The sequence below is a fragment of the Varanus komodoensis genome, unplaced genomic scaffold (assembly GCF_004798865.1).
Source record: "Varanus komodoensis strain SLA01 unplaced genomic scaffold, ASM479886v1 scaffold56, whole genome shotgun sequence".
NCBI classification, from domain to species: domain Eukaryota; kingdom Metazoa; phylum Chordata; class Lepidosauria; order Squamata; family Varanidae; genus Varanus; species Varanus komodoensis.
The window spans coordinates 663,622-689,112 of record NW_025336169.1 but is presented as its reverse complement, the minus strand read 5'-3'; the positions used below and the strand labels follow the sequence as shown (position 1 = coordinate 689,112).

Genomic DNA, 25,491 nt, shown 5'->3' with positions numbered 1-25,491 from the left:
CCAGGCCCTCCTGTCCTCCACCATCCCTCGGAGTCCAGCCAAGCCCACACTCGCTGCCCCAGTGACCCCATCCAGCCACCTCATCCTCTGCCGTCCCCTTCTTCCTTTGCTGTCAGTCGTTCCCAGCATCAGGGTGTTCTGGGAACAATTGGCAGCGTTTTCATTGTCGTTTAAAAATTGTTTAAGCCTTTGTATCCCCTTTCTTGGCCAGAAAGCCTTGCCAGACTGCTTCGATTGCATCGCTAAGACAGGACTGTCTGCGTGTAGGCATGCAATCTACAAAGGCACAACACACAAGGAAAAAGCAGTGGGGAGGGGAAAGGAGGGAATCGTTCAGCAGAGCTGCTGGATCGGCCTCGTTTCCAGTCTGGTCCCCCTCTGGACATTCACCTGGACAGAAATGTCCACGGCGACGATGCGGAGGGCCATCTTTCTTCCTTTCTGCCCCTGTAGCACGTCTTCTGCGAAGAATGCCTCTGCCTTTGGTTCGATCGGGAGAAGACTTGCCCCCTCTGCCGGTCCGTAGCTGTGGAGACTCTCCGGTGTTGGAAGGACGGCACCACCTCGGCTCATTTCCAGGTGTACTAACGCCCGGGTTTTTCGAGGAGACGGGGTCTTTCTGGAGGGGTGAGGAGGGAGAGCGAGGAGGAGTGGCCGGGAACTCGCCTGCTGGCCCCGCCACTTGCACCCCACACCCTTCTTCGCAAGGCATGCAATGGATTGACGGATGGCTTGATGCAATGAAGGGGGCGGGTGCATTTCAGGCTCTCCACGGCTGCAAAGCGGGATTCTCTTTGCAAAGTGGGATGCTCACGATCACACGTAGCGCTCCACTGAACACGAGCTGCCGGGGCGAAGGGACACGGAGCTGGCTGCTTGGACCCAACCTGATGCAGCAGGTCAGGCTGACCTCTGTGTTTCCTGAGGCACGTGCCCAGCTGGACAGCTTGGTAGGTTTGTGGAAGGGCCCTTGCAACAGCGTATCCACCGGTGTGTTAACCTTGGTTACACCACCCCTCTGTTAACATGGCACAATTACCCAAGAATGCAGTTTGAATTTCATGCATTGCCTTGTGTTGCCATCTGGGCTTCCCAAAATGGCTCTTTGCTCTGCATCAGTTAGTTGGCTGTGTATATTGGTGATGTTTTTAAATAGAGATTCATTTTCGTCAACCTTTACATGGAACTCCCAGGGGCTTCCGCTCCTCATCGATCGGTGCTCATGCCATTGAACAGGGCATAATTGCCTCATTAGCTCATCATGCTAAACCATGGTGTGGTTTGTCAAACTCCAGCTTGCTTTGCCTGAACACAACCGCATAAACAAACCATGGTTCATTAACCAGTTGTAAACCAAAGATAAAATCACGGTTTATTGCTGGCTTATCGAGTCTGGCTTGTGATGTCTGAACCCAGAACTGTGGTTTATCTTATTCGCATTTTAGCCTATCCTAAAACAGAGGCACCCAGCAAGAGCAGCTTGGAAATGAAACTGCTCCGAAGGCTGGGAGCATGGGTTAGTGAAAAACAAACTAGAAATAGGGAAGACAAGCTACATGCGTTGTGTAATTTGTGGCTAAACCAACAAACCATGGTTAACATAAACTATGGTGAGACATGTGGAAACACAACCACAGTCTACAAGCTACCTCCATGTATGCACCGCAGCAAAAATGTTGTGTGTGGGGGGGTGTCTCTACATTAGGCTTGTCCAGATGTCTGTCCGATGCTGCACGCTCCTTTCTTTCCCCTTTTCCCGTTGCGCAGTAGCTTCGGTGCAAAACTCCCAGCTTGCGCAAAGACCAAGTTCACCGTTACGTTTACTCTCCTGGCTTGTTCAGTGATGTGAAGCCAGAATTTCCAGTGAAAATTTCTTGCCATTCATCTTCATGCCAGTGAATGGCAAGAAAGCCGAGGGAGGGGCACGGGACCCTTGTGCTTGGGCACAGCCTTGTAAAACAGGACTGATGGGTGGTAATTGACGTACAGCCGTTGTCCATTCTTTTCTTTGTGGAGGAAAATGGAATTCTCTGAAACACACAGGGCGTAGAATAAAGCATTCCAGTTGCAAAGGGAATGGATGGTATTGATTTATATTTTTCCATGCAAAAGGATGATCTGCTTCTTTGGAATTGGGTGGGGAGGAGAGGAATCCTAGGATTGGGACCAAACACAGTTTACCCATGGTCCCAGTCTGGTCTTCCACAGCTCCCAAAATAGCCCCCCACTATTCCCCAGCTACCGAGAGTGTTGTGGTTTCCCAACTTTTGTGCCATCCCCCCACACCCTACAAATTGTGAAAAGTTGAAATGCAGAAAAGGCTTTAAGATAGGATACGCTAGTGTTGTATTCTCCACGCTGCCCCCTTCGCCTTTGGCCCTGCCCCCCCCCCCCCCCCATGGCATGTGGCCCCCGAGAACTTCTTAGCAATTGAACTTGGCTGGGCCTGTCTGTTCCTGGCTTGTGTTTGCATTCTTTTAGGGCACAATCCTGCGCGTGTTTAGGCAGAAAGGTGCTTGCGTGGGGGCTTGCCTTTAAGCGTGACGTCTCATGATAAGTTTAGGCTTTCAAAGCTACACGCCAATAAAACCAGCATTGCAAATCCTTTTCAAAGTATTTCCACTGCCCAAACGATCCCGGGAGATGCGCAGTTCAAAGGTAGGCAGGGAAGAAGGTACCGCTGGGAGAGTTCAGTCTGATTTTGCCTTGTGATATGATTTGGTGGGGTGCTGTTTTCTTTTGCGTTGGCCTCTACGGCAGTGATTCTGAAAGTCTCTGGTTGGAGAGACGGAAGGGCAGAGGAGGAGAGGGCGGTTTGTTACCTGTTTTCTTTGTTGCTGTAGATGATCTTCAAGAGGAGAACATGTATCTAAACCAACACACACGTCGGAACAGACAGAGGGGCAAACTTTGGGCTGAGCAGACGGAAAGCTCAGGCTGGCTGGAACTTCAGCCTAGGGCAGTGGTGGCGAACCTATGGCACGCGTGCCACAGTGGGCACACAGAGCCCCCTCTGTCGGCACGCGAGCCAAGTCGCCCCAGCATCGCCCCAGCAGCTGAGCATCGGATAGCAGTGCACATAGGGGCCATGCGCATGCTCGGAAAGGAGTAGCAGCGCCAGGCGATGACGCCATGCGCTGCGACTCATTAGCCACAACTCCTCCAAGCTTTCGCATGGCCAGTCAGTGCACTGCCAAGGATATATCTATTTTTGCTCGGACTGGCTGTGAGTTGTTCTTTCTAAACTAAAACCCAGTATTCAGATTGTATTGTAGTGTTGGCACTTTGCGATATATAAGTGGGTTTTGGATTGCGGTTTGGGCACTCGGTCTGTAACAGGTTCGCCATCACTGGCTGAGAGGTTTCCCTTGAATCCTTGTCTGTTTGACTTGCCATGAAAATGATGGGTGGCTGAGGACAAACTTGAGCCTGGGAAGACCCAGCTCAACACACACACACACAACCCTTACAGTGATGCAAAGCAGGTGGGCGGCATTCCTGTGGGATGTACACCCAGTTTTTGCAGACATTTCCAGAACTAGCAAGTGATCTGCTCATTCTTGCATGGTCCTATTTATGGATTTGCTCCTCTGCACTGGGACAATCAACAGGGTTAGGGTTGCAGGATATAAATTGAATGTTTTGAAGCATGAACATCAGGTGTGTACACACACACACACACACACACACACTCAAGCAATGACTACATGAATCCTTGTCATTGGGCATTTTTTTTAATAAAGTCATTATAAATATGTACAAAGTCTCTGAAATAGGAAAATCCTCTTACAAAACAACGGGGCAAAGTCCCATCTGACTGTAAACAAAAGTTAAGTTAGAGAAGTGGTCGTCCAAAAGCTCTTGAGAACACCAGTTTGCTGATACCCTCAGACCAATTCCACATTTCCAATTTCCTACATGGAAGTCACTTCTCTGGATGGAAAGACCCCAAAGCCATGTGTTGATCACCGTATTCCAAAGATAGTAATTTGTTCTTTCTATGTGCATCCAAAAGCTATATGTAAGCATAGCTCCTTCCACATTAATTTATTTAAAATATATATGTATATAAATGTTTTTCCAGCATGTGTTGAAAACAGCTTAAAACTGGAGCAGTGAAAAGCACTCCATGTAAAATCAGTGAAAACCTGCTTTTGTTTTTTAAAAGAAGCATCAGCAATGAGAAGTTAATCAAGGGAAAAACGTAGGGCAGAATCTGAAAGAACTAATCGTACAAGAACAGACGGGATTGCCTGTGTCCATCTAACCCAGCATGGTTTGTTTTCAACTGCAGCCGCTCGTTGCAGGGTCCAGAATGACATTTTGCCCATCCCCTGCCCATCCACCACTTTAAGTGCAAACACCGGGGCTTGAACCCCTGACCTCCTGCATGCAAAGCGGGAGCTTTGCCGTTGAGCTGCCGTGTTTGCCCACCTCTTTTCCTTGACATCCCCGCTGAAAGTCAGTCGAACAAGGGAAACAACCCCCCAATTCCAAAGGGAATGCATTCAACGGAAGGGGTGTCAAGCCTCTTTCAGTAAGAGGACTGCATCCCATTTTGTAGAACTCCATTCCTGGGAGGTGGAGCCAAAGGCAAAAGGGTGTGGCCAAAATCCCCAAATATTTTTGGCTTAAAGCTCCTGGAGCCAACAACTAAGGCTTAGGGGAGGCGTTTCAACTGCACAAAAGCCAGAAAAGCAATTGTGGGGAGGGGGGGAGACAGTACGCAGAGGTAAGGTCTTGTGGTGGTCTGGTGCACCACAGAGGGCTGGATTTGGGCCTCTGGGAAGCCATCTCTAAGAGGCTTGCTGGAGCAGACTGGCCGTTCCTCTACAATCTCTCTCTTTGGCGGCTCTGTTGAAACGTGCATTGACTTCGCTAAGCGCACCATCTGCTTGGCTCTAGGGAGGTGTGGAAGGGGCTGATAGGACATTTCCCTGCCCAGCGGAGAGCTCACGCTTTGCAAGTGGAAGCCAACCAGACTCACTAATGCTGCCATCGCTCAAGTAACCAGGACAAGCAATCAGAGGGGAAAAAAGCGGGGAATGTTCGCTCAGGGACAGAACCACCAAAGAGGAGCACTTGGAAAAAGTCGGATGAGTGGCACATGCCAAGGGACTTTAGGTGCTGATTTTGGGGGGAGCTCCTGATACCCCGGCAAAGCAAGATTCTCTGCCTTCAAATGTCGCTTTAAAAAGGAATCGGATCCTCACTCCAACTCTCCATATGCCCTTAGGATGTGGAGTCCGCTGCAGTGATTCCAGCTGGGGTCTGAGAGTACCCCACAATCATCCCCAAATCTCGGCACCATAACTCATCTGGGCTGCCATGGAAAACTGCAAGCACTGGGGAATTGTGAGCTTGTGCGCAAAATCAACCCGCCCCCATGAGATGGAGAGTATTGATTACATGAATCTCTGTCTACTGCAAACATCATCCAGAAACAAAATTGGTGGTGGTTTTTTATTTTTTTAAAAAAATGCATCCATCTACCCAAAAAATGGAGCCCGCGAATATTGACCATCTTACAAAATGTTAAGGCATCGACAGCTGTAAAGGCTGTCTTAGAGATGGATACCGGAAACCTAATGCCCATTTCAACCTCTGTGCTTTGCCCACACAGAACTTGTGCTGTAAAACTGACACATTTTCAAGGTTTCTGTATCTGACTTCGCCCTTGTAGTTTAACCCCTGTTTATCTTCCCAGATAAGGCCAGTGGAAAAAAGGAAGTGTGATCATATCAGCCATAGGAAAAGGTTGGATGGTGTATTTTCAGACATGATGTTGTCACACTGGGTGCCCTGGCAGCACCCGCGACAACTTAAGAGTGAACGGCTTAGATTACACTTACATCTGCTGCACGTAGGAAAGTGGTCTTCCTTGCTTGCTCTTCATGACAGCCCTTCAAATTCTGCAGAGGCCCCTCAAAATCCATCAGGGTCACCAACACCTATCTGCCATCTCTTCCTGCCTTTTCAGACTGTGACTGCATATGGACCCTGCCCCAAGAACAGCCGGCTTCCTGCCTCGTGCTCCTTTCCTTTGTCTCCCATGCTGCTTAGCAGAGGAGTTGTACAGGCCTTGAAAGCGTGCCTGCTGTTCTGTGACATGTGGGCTGGCCTAAAGGAGCTGCTCATTCATTCCGGGTTCTGGGCTTACGGCGGATTCAGGCTGGTTCTGCATTCGCTGAACTGCCTTCCCTGGAATCCCATCATTGGCAAATCTGGTTGGACGAGGTTTGCTTCATCAACCTGGTAGCTTTCGATAGCCTCAGGCAGGGGTCTTTTGCTGCCCTCCCAGCAGGAATTCTTTTAACGGGACGGGTGTGCTCTCCCACCATACTTTGGCACTTCTCGGCACCACTGAAAGGAAGAAATAGCCCTTTTCTCTCATTGAGAAGGTGTGGGGCACACGCAAAACACCAGGCTTGGGTCCAGCCCCAGATCAATTTCTTAGGCCCCCGTATCTATTCCTTGTGGCCCTGAGGGCTCTTGCTCCCATCCCTACAAGCTGAAATTCCCACACATCTTTCTCTGCATGACAAGAGCTTATATGGGAAGAAATTCCCCCATCATCATCCATGGAATGAGCTGGGGCAGAGCACAGATTAATTGAAGAATGCATTGATTTGCAATTCTTCAAATCCTGGTAGGTGCATCTATGGGATATATGAGCAGATGCATCCTATGGACTAGGAACCTGAATTTTTCCAGCGCGTTGTTTGTATGTCATCAATTCATTTATGCCTAGCCATGGAAGACCTTAATACAATGTTTTATTGGGAAACTCTTTTGCGGCCGCTGCTTCCAAGAGTTTTGCTTTTAGAACACGCTGATCCATGCACGAACCTATCAAACTTGATGCAGAACACAGGTGTTTTGTGCTCAAGCCACAAGTAAAGAACAGAAAATTGAGAACAGACCCTTGCTTCCTTAATAATGGGAAAGGAAGGGTCCAAGTACATACTGCACCATTGCATCTTTTTTTTTAAGAAATAGTAAATAGGAGGAGGCCTTAAAGCTTCACCTGCCCCTGTGGTCCTGGCTCAGGTCAGAAACCCCGTGCCTGCCTTCTATACTGCAATGAAATTTCCATTCATTCCAATGGAGGCTTCCCTCTTAATGCAAACTAGGGGTAAGCCTCCAAGAAGGACTGGACTACAGTGGAAAGCACAGGAAACACCCAAGTCCTTATTCACACCTGCCACTGTCCACCCCTGGATCAGGGCCGCACATATACTACACACTGAAAAAGAATTATTGGTGCAGCTAAGCTTTGGGGCTGAAATCCAGCCCATGGGCAGGGGGTGAGGACATCAGGGTACCAAAAGCAAACATTTTACTGCCACGATCGTGGCATGCTATGATTTAAGTAAAATACCAAAGTGCACATGCTCAGATACTACTTCAGTTTTTTTTGCCTAACTGAATCTCAATTAACAATTTTGCTGTCCTACATACCAGGCACCGTTTTAAAGCACGGAATGGTGTTTGGAGGCGTGGGGGAAAGAGATGTTATTTGTGTATCACTGCTGTTGTGCAGCTGGGAAGGTCATCCAATGCATCCCTCCCCATATGCACGGACATGCACCCCCAGAAGACAATTAAATCCGGGGTCTAAAATTACCTAGCTACACCCCACTCTTTGTCATTCCTAATTACAAGAACAGGTCCATAGTTAGTTTTACGTCAACAAGGACACAAGACAAACCCTGACGGATCAAACCAAGAGCCCGTTGAGCCCTGCCTTCTGTGTGCAGACAGGCAGGTGTCTGCAGCTCACCAGCAGGGCTTAAAGGCACCCCATCCCTAAACTATGTGCGGACATCAGTAAAAAAGAGATTTTTTATATTCATTGGTAAACAACTGTTCGCCTGGTCTTCTGCTCTCTTCCCTAATTCTCTACATGCAGCATTCTATACTATATTGGGTAACTAATGCAGAAATTACATTCGAAAGAATCTCCAGTGGGTTTTTTCCCCCAGAAGTAAAGCGGCAGCCTTGGGTACTGTATTTCCAGGCAGGCAGGCAGGCAGATCTGCTCTTCTCCACCTCGACCACCTACCTTTGGGGGTGGCTAGTGGCCTACAGCTACATCCCTGTGCCCTGTGACTTCAACCATGCCTCCCGTACCTTTTGCCAACTCCAAACACTGCATTCTTCTCAAACACGCCTCTCCTGCTCCTAGCCCAAAATTTCGGAATTTTGCAAACACCCCCCAAAAAGGCCATTGGAGCAGGTGCCACCTTTGCGCATCACTATGATGAAATCTAAGCTAATTCTGTGGAATACTAAGTTGCTTTTCACCACTACAAATGGCCTGCGCTTTAGCCCTGTTTCGCCTTTCTCTGTCATCACACTGGGATCAAACTGGACCATGTAAGCTCCTCGGGGCACAGACCTGTCCTCTTGTACTCCGCCAAACGCAGGGCACACTGAGGTCCCTATATAAAGAAATAAGCAACAGAGCCCAAATCTGAAATGCAGCCACGACTTCTTATCCACCAGTTCGTCCTAGCTCTCTTGTTCCGAGGGGCGGGTGAGTGGGTGGGTTGAATTTTAAAAGTACAATTCTTTGTGGAATAGATTCCTCTAGAGTCTCGCACAGATGTTTCCCTGGTTGTTCATGCCAACACTCCAACAGAATTAAGAGGAGACATTCTACCAGCTTCAGGAATCGACTGGCTTTCTTCGTGATCCAGGAGGTAGGACTACAGCAAGGGTGCGGAGGTAGCAAGGAAGCAGATTCCAGCCAAACATTAGGAGAAACTTCGTGACAGCTTTGCAGGAGTGGAAGGGGAAGGCTTTAAGAGAGATGGGCCTTCCTTTGCTACAGGGTTCAAGTGAAGGCTGGAACGGCTAGGGGAGCTGCAGATGTGTCCCGCACTGCGGATGCTACATTGAACAGTCTTGGGTTAGAGGACCTCCGAGGTCCCTACCAACTTCCCAGTCCTACTGTTCACCCTTTTTGCTTCATTAACACAAGAAGCGAAACCAAGATGGACAGCACTTCAGCCTATAGATTTTGCAAGATCTAAACCCTACAGGCACTGGCAGTGCTTCAACTTGGGAGTCATATGTACTGGGCTGCTATAATTCTTAATAAGTTTTCTGATACAAATCCTTACTCTTTATAAGTTATGAAGAGGGGCTCTTTTCTTTACAAAGCAAAAGGTAACAGCTATTTTACAATGCCCCAAGCAGAATTCTTAATGAAACAAAGTTTTGCAGAGTTCCCCTCTATATTCCTTGAAAATGTGCCGTGTATGCCACAAATATGTTGAGGAAAAAGAGAGATTCTCTGCCCATGTTGCAAAGTCACCTTGTGGGTTCTTCATTTGAGTTACCCTCTAATAGCATTTTGAAATTTAATTTCTTTTAAAATGCACAAGACACTCAGAGTCAGTGAAGACGCAAAAGCACCTGGAAGCCATTTCAGCTTCACAGCTCTGTGGAGGCTTGTTGTGGCTGCTAGGGATGGTGGTAGAGGAGGAAAGGCACTCTACACATGCTCAGATACATGCTGGACAGTATACCACTGAGCTTGGTGCCATAAATGGATCCAAACGCTAAACCTGGGTGAACCCCAGCATAACGGAACTGAATCATTTAATGCAGATGGGTCTTACTCCAGACTTTCATTCCAAGAATGACAAAGCTCAGTTGGGGTTCAGTGCAGCACAAGTCTTTCTTTGGAAAGCAGTGCCTAGCAGTAGAATCGGCAAGGAAATTGAAGTGGAAAGGTGGTTTCTTAGACCTTTGGGTCAAGTCCTTAGAGAAGCTCCAAAGTAACTGAAGGAGCCAGCTGCTTTTTTCGTGTCCTAGCAAAGTCTTCTTGCACCCTCTCTCTCTCTCTCTCTCTCGGAAATAACGATCCCCTTGATTAAACTGAGCCTGCCATGCTTGCTACCAGCTCCATACCCTGCCTTACTGTAAATTTATTTTGAAACCCTCAAAAGCAGATTCTTCTGCCTGTCCGGGTCCCTCTGATGCAAGGCGAAAGGCCATCGCATGAGTGAAGGGCTCTGAATGCCCGCGATAAACCAAACCCAAGTCTCTTCTGCTTACCATTCACCCATCCAGCAGAATAACTCAGCCAGAGCTTTGTTTTTCCAGTTATGAGACTGGAGGTCCTTTGTCTCTAAGCACATGCCACGTGAGAGGAGCGCTGGAAGAGCCATTTTTACCACCCACCTTAAAAACCGCTAGAGATTTTAAGAATTAAGCACACAGTCCTGTATGTGTGAAGACAGGAACAGGTCCTACAGCTCCGAGCATTCCCCAGTCAGCTATAGGCCTTCTTTCCAAGCACTCACAAGCTTGCACGCTCCCGGTGTTAGACATTGCACGGCAAATGCGTTGCAAGAAGCACCATCGAATTGTGCTTTGCTCCGTGGATGGGTAAGCATCCATTAAGGTTCTCAGATGGGCCACAAGTGGCAAAAAGAGCCCTCCAGCCCTTCCTTTCCCTATGAATACGAATGACCAAAAAGCACATCTGGTTTCATCTGTTAATAAGACGGTTCGTTTGTTCCCCCCCCAAAATAAAAAAATAACAACAACAACATAGCACCACGAAGACAACTTCGCGCAAATCTTAATTCGCAGCACCAGAAAACTAAAGTTATCGAGACATTTTCTCTCGCCCTCCCACAGAGACCTTTTGACAGTGATATGTACACCCCACCCATGCGTAGAGAGATATAGATAGAAACACCCATGCAAGGCTGTCTCCGCTACGACCCTGTCCCCGTGACGGGCCCGGTGCCCGCCAACAGCGAGCGTGGCTTCCGGAGGCGCCAAAGCAACGTGGCACCCCCCTGCGGTCAGAAAACGAGCGGCCGCATTCCCCTAGCCCTAGTGGCAGGGAGGGATTGGGACCACGAACCGGGCGACTCACATGCCACAACGCGGCTGTACAAGGCATGCACGGCTGGCCCGTGTTTGCGCACGCAAAGGTTACACTGGTCTTCTTTCTCCGCTGCTGCTTCTGTACAAAAGTGTCTTCTCACACAGGCGCGCTGATCTTGCCGTCAGACTACGCAGCAGGTCCCCCCGTCCGAGTTGCTCGCCTCTCGCTCTCCCAGCTGCCTCCTCTCCTCTTCCATCTTGCTCTTCATGTCTTCCGCTCAAGGACTGCACTCTTGCTGGAACGGGGGAAGCTTCCCAGATTTTCCTTCAGCCTAGCAAAAGGTGGTGGGGCAGGGCAGAGGAGGGGGAAAAGGTTTGCTTACATTGACAATAGGAACTAGATTTGATTTAGGTTTGGTGGCTGCGTACAAAGAGACAGACAGACAGACAGACAGAAGACTGATCTCAGCAGATAAACAGGCTTATTATAACTAAAGTCAGTGGCTGCATTCAGATGTGATGACAAGCTTGTTTCTCACAGGGATGGAAAACCTCAGGTCTTGAGCCAAATCCAATCTGCTGGATGCCCTCCCCCTCTTTCCCTGCCCCTCTTCCCCCAGCCACCAATTGTTGGTGGTTCCCCAGCTTTTGTGCTGTTATTTTGGGTCTCTTTGGCTGCATCTGCTTCCGGAATGAAGCCACGCAGAGCTTCTCCAAAATCAAATGTGGTTCTTGGGCTTCTAATGAGGATGTTTTATCTTTATTAAATGCATGCATTGCTTCCCACCTTTAAAGAAAAGGTCTTGAAGTGACTCACATACATAAATACAGAAATCCATAGTCAGTGGAATGGGGACACCCATCCATATAATACAAATAAATCATACAACTAAAGACCTTAAAAACATAAAGCCAACAATGCATTCTGAAAAGTGATCACCCCACAGTACACAGACGCTCCCATTCCACTCCCTGCCCCTCCCACATCACCCCAGCCGAGAATGAACACTTAAAACAGCCCACAATGACCGGGCTGTAACGAATGTCCCATTGTCTGGGAGAATGTCTTTACCTGGCACCAAAGAGACGGCAGGGTCAGTGCCAGGTGACGTCCTTTGGGGAAGCTTTCCCTAAGTCAGTGCTATGGCAAAACTGAGGCTGTCCTGTTGAGAAGGCGGGACTTCCTGAGCATGTTGGGACAGCCCAAGGCAGAAGATGGAAGGGAAACAGAAACAGAGTGAGTCAGAAGGGAGCTCCTGGGCCATCTAGTCTGACCCCCGGCTCCAGCCGGCTCTGCTCATAGAAACAGATGCGAGGCAGAAGGGGCTCCCGGGCCATCTAGTCTGACCTGGCTCCAGCCGGCTCTGCTCATAGAAACATAGAAACAGTACAAGGCAGAAGGGGTCTCCGGGCCATCTAGTCTGACCCCCAGCTCCAGCCGGCTCTGCTCATAGAAACATAGAAACAGAGCGAGGCAGAAGGGGTCTCTGGGCCATCTAGTCTGACCCCGGCTCCAGCCGGCTCTGCTCACGACATGCCCACCAAATACAAGGTGCAGGGACTCCATCAAGGAAGCCGCAGCCTTGAACCTGGGAGAGCTGGACGGAGCTGTCATGGACAGGGCATTGTGGGTGGCTTTCATCCGTGGGGTTGCCACAGGCTGGGGACGACGCACTGGCACGTAACAACATCTGGCCCCTGGCCCTGAGCACGTGTGAGCAGAAGGGAGGTCTGCGGGTTCCCAGCATTCCTGAGCACCACCCATGCTGGGAGGCAGCGCTGGAAGCATTTGGAAATCGGACTTCTGTCACCTGTGCTGGAGGTGTCAGGATTGGGGTAGCTGCCGGCCCCAGCACAGAACTGCTGGTTGCTATTTAATATGAGGGTGATACCTTCTGTCCCGGACAGGGCGGTCGGGCAAAGCAGTGTACGGGGCCCCTATGACAACTACAGCTACTGCTAACTTTGGAAGTTTTCCAATTTTGCAAGGGTTAACATACACAGCTTAGTATGGGGCCCACGGGCAAGTGCCCATCAGGCCCGTGCATTAGGACGGCCCTGGTCCCGGGATGTAATATATTCTCTCGGGGACCCTGGGCAGTTGTTTCTTAAGCCCACACAATTTACTCAGCCTTACATCCATAATGGAATTTCACATGGCCATATCAGGCCATCTTGTTTGCTTTTAAATTATATTTGTTTGTTTGTTTATCACTTTTGTATGCCTCCCCATAGCCAAAGGCTCTCTGGGTGGCTCACAGTGCAATATAAATATATCTAAAATACAGATAAAAATAACTACCAATAAGAAACAAACCATAAAACAGCAAAATTAAACTACAATATAAATACAACCAAATAAATAGTAAACATGTATGAATCTACTTGCTTCTGCAACACTGGCCCAAATATGCAGAAACTTCTATTTTAATTTTGGGCAATCCCTTCCAAACTTAACAACAGAGTTCACCGCTGAAGCAAAGATGGATATTGCCATTTCTGCATTTCTGTGAAAAAGTAAAATTCGACATTTTTGTGGGGATAGTTATTCGGAGGAGTTCCTCCAGGTGTGTAGAAGCCACAATCTTATTTTGGCTTATCTTATCCAGACCTTCCAATCTTATCCAGACCTTCCTGAGGCAGGAAAGCCTTTTCTCCCATTGACAGCAATGGAAGCCGAGCACTGCGCCGCTAACAGACAAACTGCGTTTGAAAAACCGCTGCCTACTGCTGAGTCAGCTGGCCCAGGCCCATCGCGAGGAAATGCCTCCAGCCCTCAACCGCGTTTTTGGACTTCTGCGCCGCCCAGTGTGAGATGCCTCCGGAAACCTTATCAGTCCAATTTTGAATGCAGATAATTAACTCCACCGAAAATTTTGACGGCGCTGCCCTGTGCCACCCCAGCAGCTCATGGCAGGGGAACCGAGTGGCAGCGCTGATGGCGCCGGACCAAGCTGGTGGTGGCTGGCAAGGAGAGGCACGGTTTTAATTTAGCATGCTGTGCCGTGCTTAGGCTGAGAGAGCAAAACACATTCGACGCGGCATGCCAGACTGGCGTGGACTAACCTGGCCAGGCCTTCCAAGGTGATGTCAGATTGCATATTTAACAGCTGCAATCCACAGAGCGACTTCTCTCTTTTTCTCTCGTTCCCGCGCCAGAGACATCGTGCTCGAGGCCGCAACACAAGCCACTTTGCTTCTGCAGGGTGGGTCAAGGGTGGGCCAGGGAGCAAGAGGGAAAGAACAGACAAACCAGTGGCGGGGGGATGCCTGGTTGTGCCTTTGGTGACAGTGCTTGCAAAGGCCTGGACTAGCCAGAACTCTCTGGGGAGCCCACAAATAATGAAACCCAAAGATGCACCATGGATTCCTCCTCTTCCTCTGAGGGACAGTCCTTCAGGTATTGGAGGGACGCTGCCTTGTCTCCCTTTGTCTTGCTAACAGGCCCTGCTCCTTCAGTCATACAAGATGTGCCATGCCTGCCGAAGGTCCCGAGTTCAATCTGTAGGCTCTCCAGGGTGGGTTTCTGCCTGCAAGCCTGGGGGACTGCTGCCGGTCCGTGTTGACAACACTAGGCTGGATGGGCCAAGCGAGGGGCTGTAGTTCAGTGGTGGAGCAGATGCTTTATATGCAGAAGGTCCCAGCTCTGGTCCCCACCAATAGGGCAGGAGAACCTATTGCTGCCAGTCAGTGCCAGTAACTCTGGGCTAGATATAGCAAGGGACCGATTCAGTCAAAGGCACCTTCCTTGGTTCCTACCCTTTCTGCAAAGGATTTGTTCTCCATGCCCTTCACCACCCTCCTTGCCCTCTCCTGAATCTATCCAGTTTGTCCCAGTCCCTCTTCTAGGGCGGCACCCAGAACTGTTCATGGGTTGCCACACCAGCTGCCTGGGCTTCTCTTCCTTCTACAGCCTGCAACTCTTGCATTCCCACTGTGGAAGGCCAGTGCCTTCTAGTAGTTGGCTAGGACAAGCCACCTCCACTTGGAGCCCTCCTGGTAGTTTGGACTCCAGTTTCCATCATTCCCAGCAAAGGCTGGGCTGGGAGGACTGGTGAATCTGGGATTCGAGCCCCCATTCAGTTACTGGATGAGGTTTGGCTTCAGGGTATCATTTGGATGCAGCCCTGAGCTCCTAAGAAGAAAGGTGGGATAAACCATAATTAGAAATCCAGTATACCTGTAGAATGTGCTTGGAGCCTATGAAGTTGCCCTCCCCAGAGGCAAACCACCTGCTTATGTCCAGAGTTTATCAAGATGTTCAGCAGAATGCTTTCTGAACCCTCCAATCTGAGGTTCTTCCAGTGGAGAGCTAAATTTAAGATTGTCCCCTTCCAGACCATGGGTTAATTAGCAGACGTTTGGCAAGACTATAAGTATGCTGAGAAAGATGGTCCATCTCCCATCATCCCTGCACAACCCAAGCCCATTGAAATCAAGCTCCCCCTGGTGTTATTTCAGCCGCTGTAGCAGGAAGGGGCTGGCAGGTCTCACGTGGCTTGCCCACAGTTGGTCCAGAGTAATCAGTACTACGGACTGGTGACCTGACTTGATATGGAGGTGCCTTTCTCGTTCCCTTACAGTTTTAGACCTGATCCACAGGCTCGAGCATGTGCATTTGCCAAAATTAAGTGAGCAAGAGGGATTATAAGACACCAAGGAAGACAGGAATGCTGACATGATGTAGGTGAACCTCCAGTAGCTGGGTGGGATTTGGGCTGTGTGGCTCGCCTTGTTCATTCTCTTCTCATTCTTTGCCTCTGCATCGCAATCTTTTGAAATTCACTGCAAGGAGTGAGATGGCTTTATTTTATTTTTGGGCATGGTAGCCAAAGGATTGGGCAGCTTTATTAGTCCACGCGTGTATGTGCGTACAAAAACCCATGCGCACACACCCAAGCACCTTCAGCACCTAAGAAACTGGCTACAGACCATACCTGGGCACAGCCTTCCTTCCTGAAACACCTGAAAAGGGAGCTGATATTCCAGAAACAATGTTCGATGAATGGGTATACCATTTTGCTCTGTGGTAAAGAAGGAAGGGTGCCTTGTTGTCCTTATTTGATCCCTCCATGGCCTTTAGTGCCATCAATCACGAGCCATCTCAGGGTTACGATTGAGATGCGATGGCCCCCTTCCTACCAGGGGGGGCAGTTGCAGAGAGCGCTCTGGGTTGTGGCGAACTCATCCCCTGACGATCACGCTTCTGAGTCCCATGAAACATCACTTGCTGCCCACCAGGTTTCCTGCCATTCCTCATTTTTACAAATTTTAATATTTTATAGTTCTCTGTTTTAACTTAGAGGCTGCCCCACTACAGAGCAAAGTGCTGCTGTCTTCGCATCCTCTTCATTCGGGTCCAAGAGCAGCATGGGCTAAATATCCAGTGAATGAATGAATGAACGAACGAACGAACGAACGACCGTTGCTCAGAAACCACCTCTTAGGTTCATGTATGGGTTGTTTTTTCTTTTCTTCTCACTAGCCTGGCTTCCAGAAATGGCTGTTGTGAATGCCCATGCTCACCAGAGTGTCCATTTTGTGAGAGCGCCCACAACATTCTGCGCATTCCAAGCAGACCCAATGACCCGAAATGCTTGGGTTCCCTGGCATCCAGGAAAGCAGATGTGGGGTTGTCATTACACCGACACTCCATCTATTTCACTGCTGTGTCTTAATCAGCAGAGCAATAACCAATGAGGGCAATAACCAAGACCTGGTTAAGACAGAAGGTGCCTTGTGAGTAAGCGGTGCTCAGATCCAAGGGCTGGATAGGGTCCATTTGCTGGACGGCATTGCATCCTCACAAGGGACCAGGGATCCTACCATTCCCAGCATTCCCCACCAACCATTGAGACCTGTCGGATCTGTTTTGGTCCAAACATGAGTAATACATACCCTGAGTCGCTCTAAGAAGCCCCTGAAAGAGGCCCCCTGAAACTACTGAGGAGAGAAGAGCTGCTGGGATGAAGAAGGAAAGCATCTGCCCTTCTTCCTCCAAGCCCATCTGGCATAAGCCTGAAGGTTTTGGAAGCAAGGGACTACCTGCTACTTTGCTGGCCACCCATTCCATTTCTGATTATTCTGCTAATCTAAGCTTTCTGGTAGAATTAAAGGGCACCTGGATTTCATAAAATAAACTGGAAGCTGGGCTTTTTGACCTACAGCAGGAGTCGCCAACCTGTCCTTCTTATCCGCTGTGAAGTCATCTCTGACTTACTGTGATCCCATGAATGAAAGTCCTCCAGAATTTCCAATCCATGTCAGCCCTGCTCAACTCTTCTAAGTTCACAGCTCTGGCTTCCTTTATGGATTCCATCCTTCTCTTGTTTGGTCTTTTCTTTTTCTGCCTTCGGCTTTTCCCAGCATGATTGTCTTCTCCAGTGAGTCTGTCTTTCTCATGATATGCCCCAAATACAACAGCCTCAGTTTTGTAATTTTTGCCTGTAAGGAATGCTCTGGTTTGATTTGCTCTAGGACACATTTATTCTTCTTTCTATTGGTCCAGGGTATTTGCAAAGCTCTCCTTTGGGAACACCTCCATTTTCTTCCTGCCAGCTTTCTTCACCATCCACCTCATGACATGCACATGGTGGGCATGTCATGAGCGGAGCTGGCCGGAGCCAGGGGTCAGTCTAGATGGCCCGGGAGGCCCCATCTGACTTGCTCTGTTTCTGTGTTTCACACCCATGGATAGTGATTGGAAATACCCTGGTGTGAATGATCTTGGCCTTGATCTCCAGTGAAAGGTCCTTACAATCTAGTGCCCTCCAAATCTTTTGGTTTCAAAATCCATCAAGCTTACTCAGCATAGGCAGTGGAGAACCTTGTACACTAAAATGCCTGCAAGGCCACACAGCTGGAGTTGTGGGCCAAAACATCTGGAAGACCATGTGTTGCTTACTCCATTTCTGCACACGCCACCCCCACCCACCCACCCAATTTTAGGTTTTAGTGCTTCACCACTAAGCATTCATCCCTCCCCTGAATTCAATCTCTGAAGCTACTTCGGCTTCACAGGATGAGCACAAAAGTTAGTAGGAGAGGAGCAGAAAAACCCAAACCAAACACTTCTCTGCACCCTACCTATAATCTTATCAAACTCATGTTCCCCACGGTAGGCTTCTCCTAAGCTTTTCTTCCACCATTCTCATTATCTGGGGAAGGGGCTGGCATGGCTTACGGGCTAGAAAACAAGAAAGCTTTTTCACACAGTGCAATATTATGAATCTGCGGATTTAAGTTCCTCGGATTTGAATTTAGGGTGCAGTTGCTGCCGTTCTCGGCAGGGATGCAGAGTTATGGTAACATTTGCAGATTTGAAAGGTGAGACCAGACAGGGGAAATGAGTCCAGGAGAAGAGCAAGGAGCCACCAGTCTTTTTCCAGACCTGATAAATTCTTCAGAAATGCTCACCAACTGCAGGACCTTTGTGATACTGCTGTGCCTTGAGCAACAATAATGAAGAAACCCAGCTAACGGCCCAGGAGAATGGAATAATCCTAAATGGCGGAAGCATTTGGAAACTCTGAGATGCTCTTGCATTTACAGCTGGAAGCTGTGAAGTGTGACGTAGTGCTCAGACCAGCTTCACCCGAGCTGGTGCCTTCCAGATGGCCTGGACTGCAACCCCCATCCTTCCCAACCTGCATGGGTTGGACTGCTGGACTAGGACTGGGGAGTCCAAATCCCCACTTACTCATGAAGCTCACTGGGGCAACCTTGATCCAACACCTAACTCTCTGCCTAACCTACCTCACAGGGTTGTTGTGAAGTTAACATGGCATGGGAGGAACCCTCCTTGAAAGACGGGTGACCTATCGCTGTAGTAGGCAAACAGCATACTGTACGTTAATCAGCAATTAACATGGAGACCCTCTTTTAATTGGGAGCACTGTCAGGTCACTCTTCTTTTTCAATTAATTGGAGGAATGTTTCGCTTTGAACATGTTACTGCCACAGGGAGTGAATGCAAAGCTGGCCCTCTCGGAACTCAGCCAGGGTTCAGGCACATGCCTTCCATGTTTCCAGTTGTTTCATGCATGATGGGATGTTGTTTGCAATGGTGGCTTGTTTCCTTTTGATGGTTTTATATACCGCTTTAATGGTTTTTGCGTGTTGTACACTGCCTCAGTGGTTTGGGCAGAAATACAGTATAACATAAGGGAAAATAATAAATTGCACCTCTGCAGAGATCGGTCGCTTGGCAGAAGGCACCCTTGAGCAGCTACCTAGGATGGCTTCTTGTTTTGGTGCGGGGAGGATTCCCCATGGTCTTTGCCCTGGCTGATGGCCCAAAAGGGAAAAGAGCAAAGGGGGAGAAGCGGAAAGTGATGCACCACACTGCTATCCAGACACCCCACCTGGCGTATTTTGGATTCCAACCTACCTGAGGAAGGACCGGCCAGATCGAGGACACCAGCAGGCAAACGTTGCATGTAATTCTGGTTTGTGGTGGGCCACGCTCCAAGGCTCCTGGCTGCGATGTGACTCCCGAGCAGGCTGCAGGGATCTTTGCCGCCTGATCCCTTCCTTGCGAGGCTGCTGAGCCAGGGCTTCTCCACCGAAGGCCCCCCAAAGAACTCCAGGAACCCTAACCTCTGAAGCCAAGGGCCCTGGAGAACCAGATGCTGGGGGCCACATGCTCCACACTCCCACCCAGGCGGGCAAGAGTGGGGGTGGGGACTGACGGCGAGGAGATGCCATGCCCTCCTCTTTAAGCTCAGAGCTTGCTGGGAAAGGGGCTGACCGAGAGCACAACCCAAGGCGCGCAAGCCGGAGCGCCTCGCGTTTGGAGCTCTCCGAGGTGCTGAAACGGTGGCTCTCTCCGGAAAGCGCGCTCCTGCGGCTGACCCGGCGGGTGCCGTTTATTTATTGTATTGATTAGATTTGCATCCCATCTTTTTCCTTTAAGGAACTCAAGATGGGTCACCTAATCCTTCTCCCACTCTTATCCTGGTAACAACACTGTGAGGCGGGTTAGGCTGAGAGTCAGTGACTGGCCCAGAGTTGCCCAGGGAACTTAATAGCTGAGTGGGGACTGGATTCCAGTTTTCCCAGAGCCCAGTCCAACCCTCTGACCACTACCCTACACTGGCTCTTCCTTTCTAGACCAAATATAGACCAAATGCTTTAAGAGTAATGGGTAGCTTATGATCAATGGAAGGACTGGGTGCCAGTGAAGGGTTATTCCATTTTGGTTTTCAACTTAGGATACCCTGACCTATTCCTTTCGAAGGGTTCAGGACTTTTTTAAGGAAAATGAATCCTGGACAGAAGATGTACCCTGCTGGATCGGACCTAAGACCAGCATTCTGCCCCCACAGTGGTTCCACAAAGGCCTGTGGGCAGCTCACAAGTAGGGTGTGAGTAGAATCGCACTTGTGTTCACCAGGAATTGTGACTGCAGCTGCCGGCAGCCTCATCCTCCCGGATGTCCTTGGAGGGTGAGTGGGGGACTGGAAGGGGAAAGGGAGCATCTCTGCGGCAGAGCAGTGGTTCTGCATGCAGACGCTGCCCGGTCCAGCCAAGAGAAACTCCTGCTTGGGAAGCGATCTGCGTCGGAGGTGCAGCTTCCCCCAGCTTCTGCTTGCCACCAGATCTTTGCCCTGGGTGTCCCTCTGCCAGTGAGATGCTCATTCTTGACGCCTGCACTGTTCTCTGTGGCCCAATCCTTGCACGTTTACTCAAAAGAAGACTGCACAGAACTGCTGCCTTAGGGCCCAATCCCAGCCCTGTTTAGACAGAAAAAACTTCAGCAACTCCCATTCTACAGCCAGCCATGGGAAATACTGCCCTAAGGCTGCAATCCCCCTGCACTTACACAAGAGTAAGTTCCTTTAAACCCAACAGGGCTTGCTTCTGAGCAGACCCAAATTACATTGCACTGGAAAACTAGCTTTGCTTCATGTTAGCTATTGACTGATTCATGCCAAATAGCTTTCCACTGCTCTTCATCTCCAGCAGTGGTCCATAGGGGCCCAGATGTTTAAGCAGCAATAGCCTGACCATAAGGTGGCTTCATACGAACGTGAGCATGTGTGGAATTGTTTCACGTGTTCCGGGAGTGACCCCTGGCATTCAGAAAGGTTCTGGAGCTTACATTAAGTCTAAAACAGTAATTATAGGAGTGATAGTGTACCACCTGTGCTCCTAATTCCTATAGGGAACATACACCCAAGCAAACACCAAAGTAGTTATTACTGTAGCTGTAACTGCTGCGGAGCACTGGGAGAAGACAGCCAGGACCTGAAAGCACTCCGTCACAGCACCACCGGGGCTGCGGGAACAGCACAGGCCTAGAACACGGCTCCAGAAGTATTCCATACACAAGATGTGTTACTCGCTCAGTGCCAGCAGGCAGGTACAGCCGTGCCGGTCCTGAGGGGGTCAGTCCAGGGACACAAGGGGCCAATAGGCTTCCACCAGGCCCTGTAATGATGCTGGCTTTGTCCTGGTCCCTCAGTCCTGATCCTGGCCATCCAGGCATGCACCGCAATTCCCTTGCAAAAGCTGTAGCTCTATTAGTTTGCCATGTGGTGCCCATGGGCATCTGTGTGCCAAGGGAATCACTCCAGGTGCCCACCGGCCTTTCAGCATCTCCTGCTTTTCATTTTACTTAAGCTCCAATTAAAAAAAAAAAAAAAACTTGCTTTGCCAAGCTGCAAAACAAAGTGCCGTCTGCTTTATTTATATTCAGAATTATATTCAATTCCACGAGTCGCATTGTGTGTTGTGCAGCTCACATCTCCCTGCATTGTACTTCAGCTGGTTCTTGGGCAATTTACTTTTCTGTACATCCCACCAGTTTGCCGTCCAGGACCCCTCCCCTTTCTCATTCTTTTTTTGGTTTTGGTGACCAGCCATGCCCACCGTAGTAGCCATCTTGTGAGAGTGCCCACGACACTCTTTTGACATTCCAGATGTTCTCCCTGGCCCAAACAGTTCAGGTTTCTCCACCTTAAAGTGCCACAACCTAGCCAAGACATAGTGGCAGACAAGAATGTACTGCTTCGGTGAACACAGCTGACTCTTAGCTGGCCCTCTGGTTGCCTGCCTCTTGAGAATATGGGTGTCCTGGGGAGAAAGCTCTCCTTTCCCCAAGAAAGCTTCTGTGCTTCGGATGTTGTACCACACAAATCGCAGAGCGGGATGCTGCTTGGCTCTAGACAGCCAAGAGGGACCGGGCTGGAAAAAGCTCAGAACCACCATCCAAGCAAACTGTTCTGGAGCAAAGCGATCCGATAAGAGGAAGGCATGTCTGGCTACCACTGATATCAACTGTGGATTTAGCCACCTGCAGGCACGTTGCTTTTAGAACATTAGATCAGCCTGGTATTGTCTTCTCTAACAGCAGCCACCCAAGATCTCCGAGGTGGGCTTTTCCCCAGCTCTGCTCCCCAAGAAAGATTCTTTGCAGTGATTAAGCCGAAGGCTGGACCCAAGACTTCTGCAGTTGTACTCCACCACTGAACAAACCCTCATAGCTGGCAATACAAGCAGGACGGCCGTGTGAGACCTCTCCTTCGGGGCAGCCAAAGTAAATGAAAGCCCATCTGAACAGACAGGAACGGGCTTTGCAAAGGGGAAGAACCAAAACAGACATGATGGGAGAGGTTCTCTCTCACCTGGCTAGTTGTTTGTCTATCTTTTGCACTTCAAGGCAGCGAGAGGACTGTGATTTTGTTCAACTCAACACAGCTGGGGAAGGGAGAATATATTTGTTTTAAAACATCTACACTTCTCCTTTTCTCCCAGGTGTTCCAGCCCATGAATAAAGATGCATAAATAATAACAGCAATAACAGCAACAGTAACAATATTTAACCACTAAACATCAAGCAATTAAAAGCACCATTTCAACGAGCACTACATGTTAAAATAGAAAAGCATGGAATCGTGTGTTTAACTGGTCCCTACATTGATCTGGTTCTGCCTCAAAGGTTCTTCGATGTCAGAAGAGCTGGGTCAGACCACAGGGTCCAGCATTCTGGCCATCCGCTGGCTGACCAGTTGCCGCTGTGTGTGGCACAAGACAGACACAAGTGCCACAGCCCCCTCTTGCCTGACATCTCCAGCAACTGGTGTACATGCCACCTTTGCTAGTGGAAGAGAGAGAGAGAGAGAGGGAGAGAGGGAGAGAGAGAGAGAGAGGCACCTGCATTGTGCTTATTATTCCGAAACATAGAAATAGAGAAAAGCCCTGTTGGATCAGACACAGTTTACAACAATCTGTAGAAGACTAATAGTAGCTTGGAAAAGGGGCTGGAATTTAGATCAGAGGAAAGGGCTGAACTCTTAACACTGCTCCTCTGGTAAAAGCCATGCATGTCTATCCCACTCTGATATTTCTGAGCAAAAGCTAAAACAAACCACGGGGAGATCCAGTTGTGGACCTCCTGCCTTTCATCAATTCTGGCTTCACACCTAAAAGGAATGCAATGCCAGAGACACGGTTCCCTCCAGCTCTTTGCTCCCAAAGCTTTTGTACTTCTCATATTTCAGAATCTCTTAAGACAGTTGGCTGGTGGGGCGTCTTCAGCTGAATGCAAGAAGCAAAACCTGGTTTTGATGGAGGCAGGGCTTAGGAACATGAAAAGAACCTGCCCGTGTCTCTTTGTCTCTCTAACCTAGAACTGTCTACTCTGATTGGCAGCAGCATTTTAGGATCTCAGGGGAGAGGATTCTATTTTCCATTACCTGCTACCTGGTTGTCTTTAAGGAGAGATGCTCAGGGCTGAATCTGGGAGCTCTTGTGCGTTCCAGCTGAGCTCCAGTGAGCTTCTCCCTCAGCATCCCCGGGACAGGCATGTGTCTTACCTGTGCAAATGTAATTTTGGGGACCCACCACTTCATAGATGGTGGTGTTAGTGATGATGAAAGTAAGTTTGATGCAGCTGCCAGGAGATGCACCTGTCTGGGAGAGGATGGGCAGCACATCCGTCTCTCACCCAGGCACCCTCCCACTCCGTCGATCGAGCCAACTGGGAATTTGCACTTTAAATGGGGCTGCTGCTGGCAGAGAAGCTTGCTGGAAGCTTTTCCTGGCTTAGGGCAAGAAGCACCCAGCAGAGCCAGTGACTGACAGCAGCCCCCCCCCCCCCAAGCGCCATCCACGCCAGGTCTGTCGCTCAGTGGCAGAGCCCCAGCTGTGCTCGCGGAGGGCCCCAGGTTCAGTCCCAGGCATCTCCAGGAAGGGGTGGAAAGCTTCTGCTTCATAACTTGGAGAGCTGCGGCTGCCAGTCAGTGTCCACAGAACTGGACTAGAGGGGCCAACCCGTGGCTTGCTTTAGACTAACTTCTAACATTCTTCCCAGGGGATGCCCCCAGCTGCCGCTGGCATTTCTGGCTTAAAGATGCTGGTATTCTGCATTGCTTTAAGACAGAAAGCCGTGGACAAGAAGACCATCTCGCAGGTGCTCTTGTGCCACCAGTGCTGCTCCATGCTCAGCCTGGGATTCAGTTCTATCCCCTTGGAGGATAGAGGCAGGAGGCAGCTGATCCCTATGCTAGGCAAGGCATACCTATGTAACATCCGAGAGCTGGAGTCTGGCAAATTCTGGTACACCACCCCTGTGCAGGAAAACATCAGGCAGAGGAGGGCGAAAGTCTCTGATCACTGCAGGGGAATTTAGGAGGTGCCCCGCAAGGTCAGGCCAAAGGTCCATCCAGTCCAGGTACCCAATGAGGACAACTAGAAGTCCAGCGGGAATGACTGGGAGTTTGAAGCAGTCACTCTCTCTGCCAACTGACCCTCTCCATGGAAGTGGCCACAGCGGCTTCTAGTCACTGATAGACCCGTCCTACACCAACAGGTCCGATCCCCCTTTCAAGCCGTTTCGGCCAGTGGCCATGAGGCACCTTGTGGCAATGAGTTCCAGAAGTTATTTGCGCATTGTGTGAAAAAGGCATTTATTTGGGGACCTGCTTTTAAGGACACACCATGGGACGATGACGATGGGGATGAACAGATGCTGGGATGGTGTTCAAAGGGTTCTGCGTGCGTGTCCTAGCCCTAATCCGAAGCATTGTCATCCTTTGGTAGATGGGTGCCGTAATCCCTCACCAGGAGGCAAGAGCCGAATGACACTGCACCGACGGAGCTCATTCCAGAGTTCAGGACCGAACCGGCAACTTTCTGCTCGGCAGCACAGTTCCTCAGCCCTGCCAACATGGCTACGGAGGATGGAACTTGCGGTTGGACACCCGTTGGCTGCCGCAGCTGCTACAGCGACCCGGACAGCTGCTGGGATTGACGGAAGGTGCACGCCGCGTAACACCCAGGGGCGTCCTGCGGCCACGTGTGAAGGGTAGCCCGCGCCCTCACCTGCAAGGGGCCCCGACGTCCTCGCCGGGCCCGCGCCCCCACGCGGCCCCGCGCCCCCACGCGGCCCCCCGCCCCCGGCCGCGCTCTGGCTGCAGGGCTGAGGGTCGGCGCGCCCTGCGTTCTGGGGGGGTGCCGGGATGGCCCCCGGAGCCGCGACCGCCCCCGCCCGCCGCCCGCCGCCCGCCGCCCGCGCTCACCTGCCACCGGTGCCGCTGACTCGCTCGGCCGCCCGTCGAGGCGCGTCGCTTCGCCCACTACACGCGCCCGCGGCGGCTCAGCCAGGCCAAGGCGGCCAGCAGCGCCAGGGACGTGGCC

The 25,491-nt window shown here is 50.1% G+C and overlaps 2 protein-coding genes across 2 annotated transcripts in view; both read left to right on the top strand.

The window, feature by feature from the left end:
- RNFT2 (ring finger protein, transmembrane 2) overlaps positions 1 to 2,273 on the top strand; it is a 29,367-nt gene extending 27,094 nt beyond the window's left edge. The window contains exon 9 of the mRNA XM_044449014.1: positions 454 to 2,273. Within this exon, the coding sequence (XP_044304949.1) occupies positions 454 to 588 (135 nt within the window). The 3' untranslated portion in view covers positions 589 to 2,273. The remainder of the gene's footprint in view (positions 1 to 453) is intronic.
- Positions 2,274 to 10,719: 8,446 nt separating this feature from the next.
- Positions 10,720 to 25,491, top strand: part of FBXW8 (F-box and WD repeat domain containing 8) — a 79,555-nt gene continuing 64,783 nt past the window's right edge. The window contains exon 1 of the mRNA XM_044448878.1: positions 10,720 to 10,825. Coding sequence (XP_044304813.1) covers positions 10,720 to 10,825 — 106 coding nt within the window. The remainder of the gene's footprint in view (positions 10,826 to 25,491) is intronic.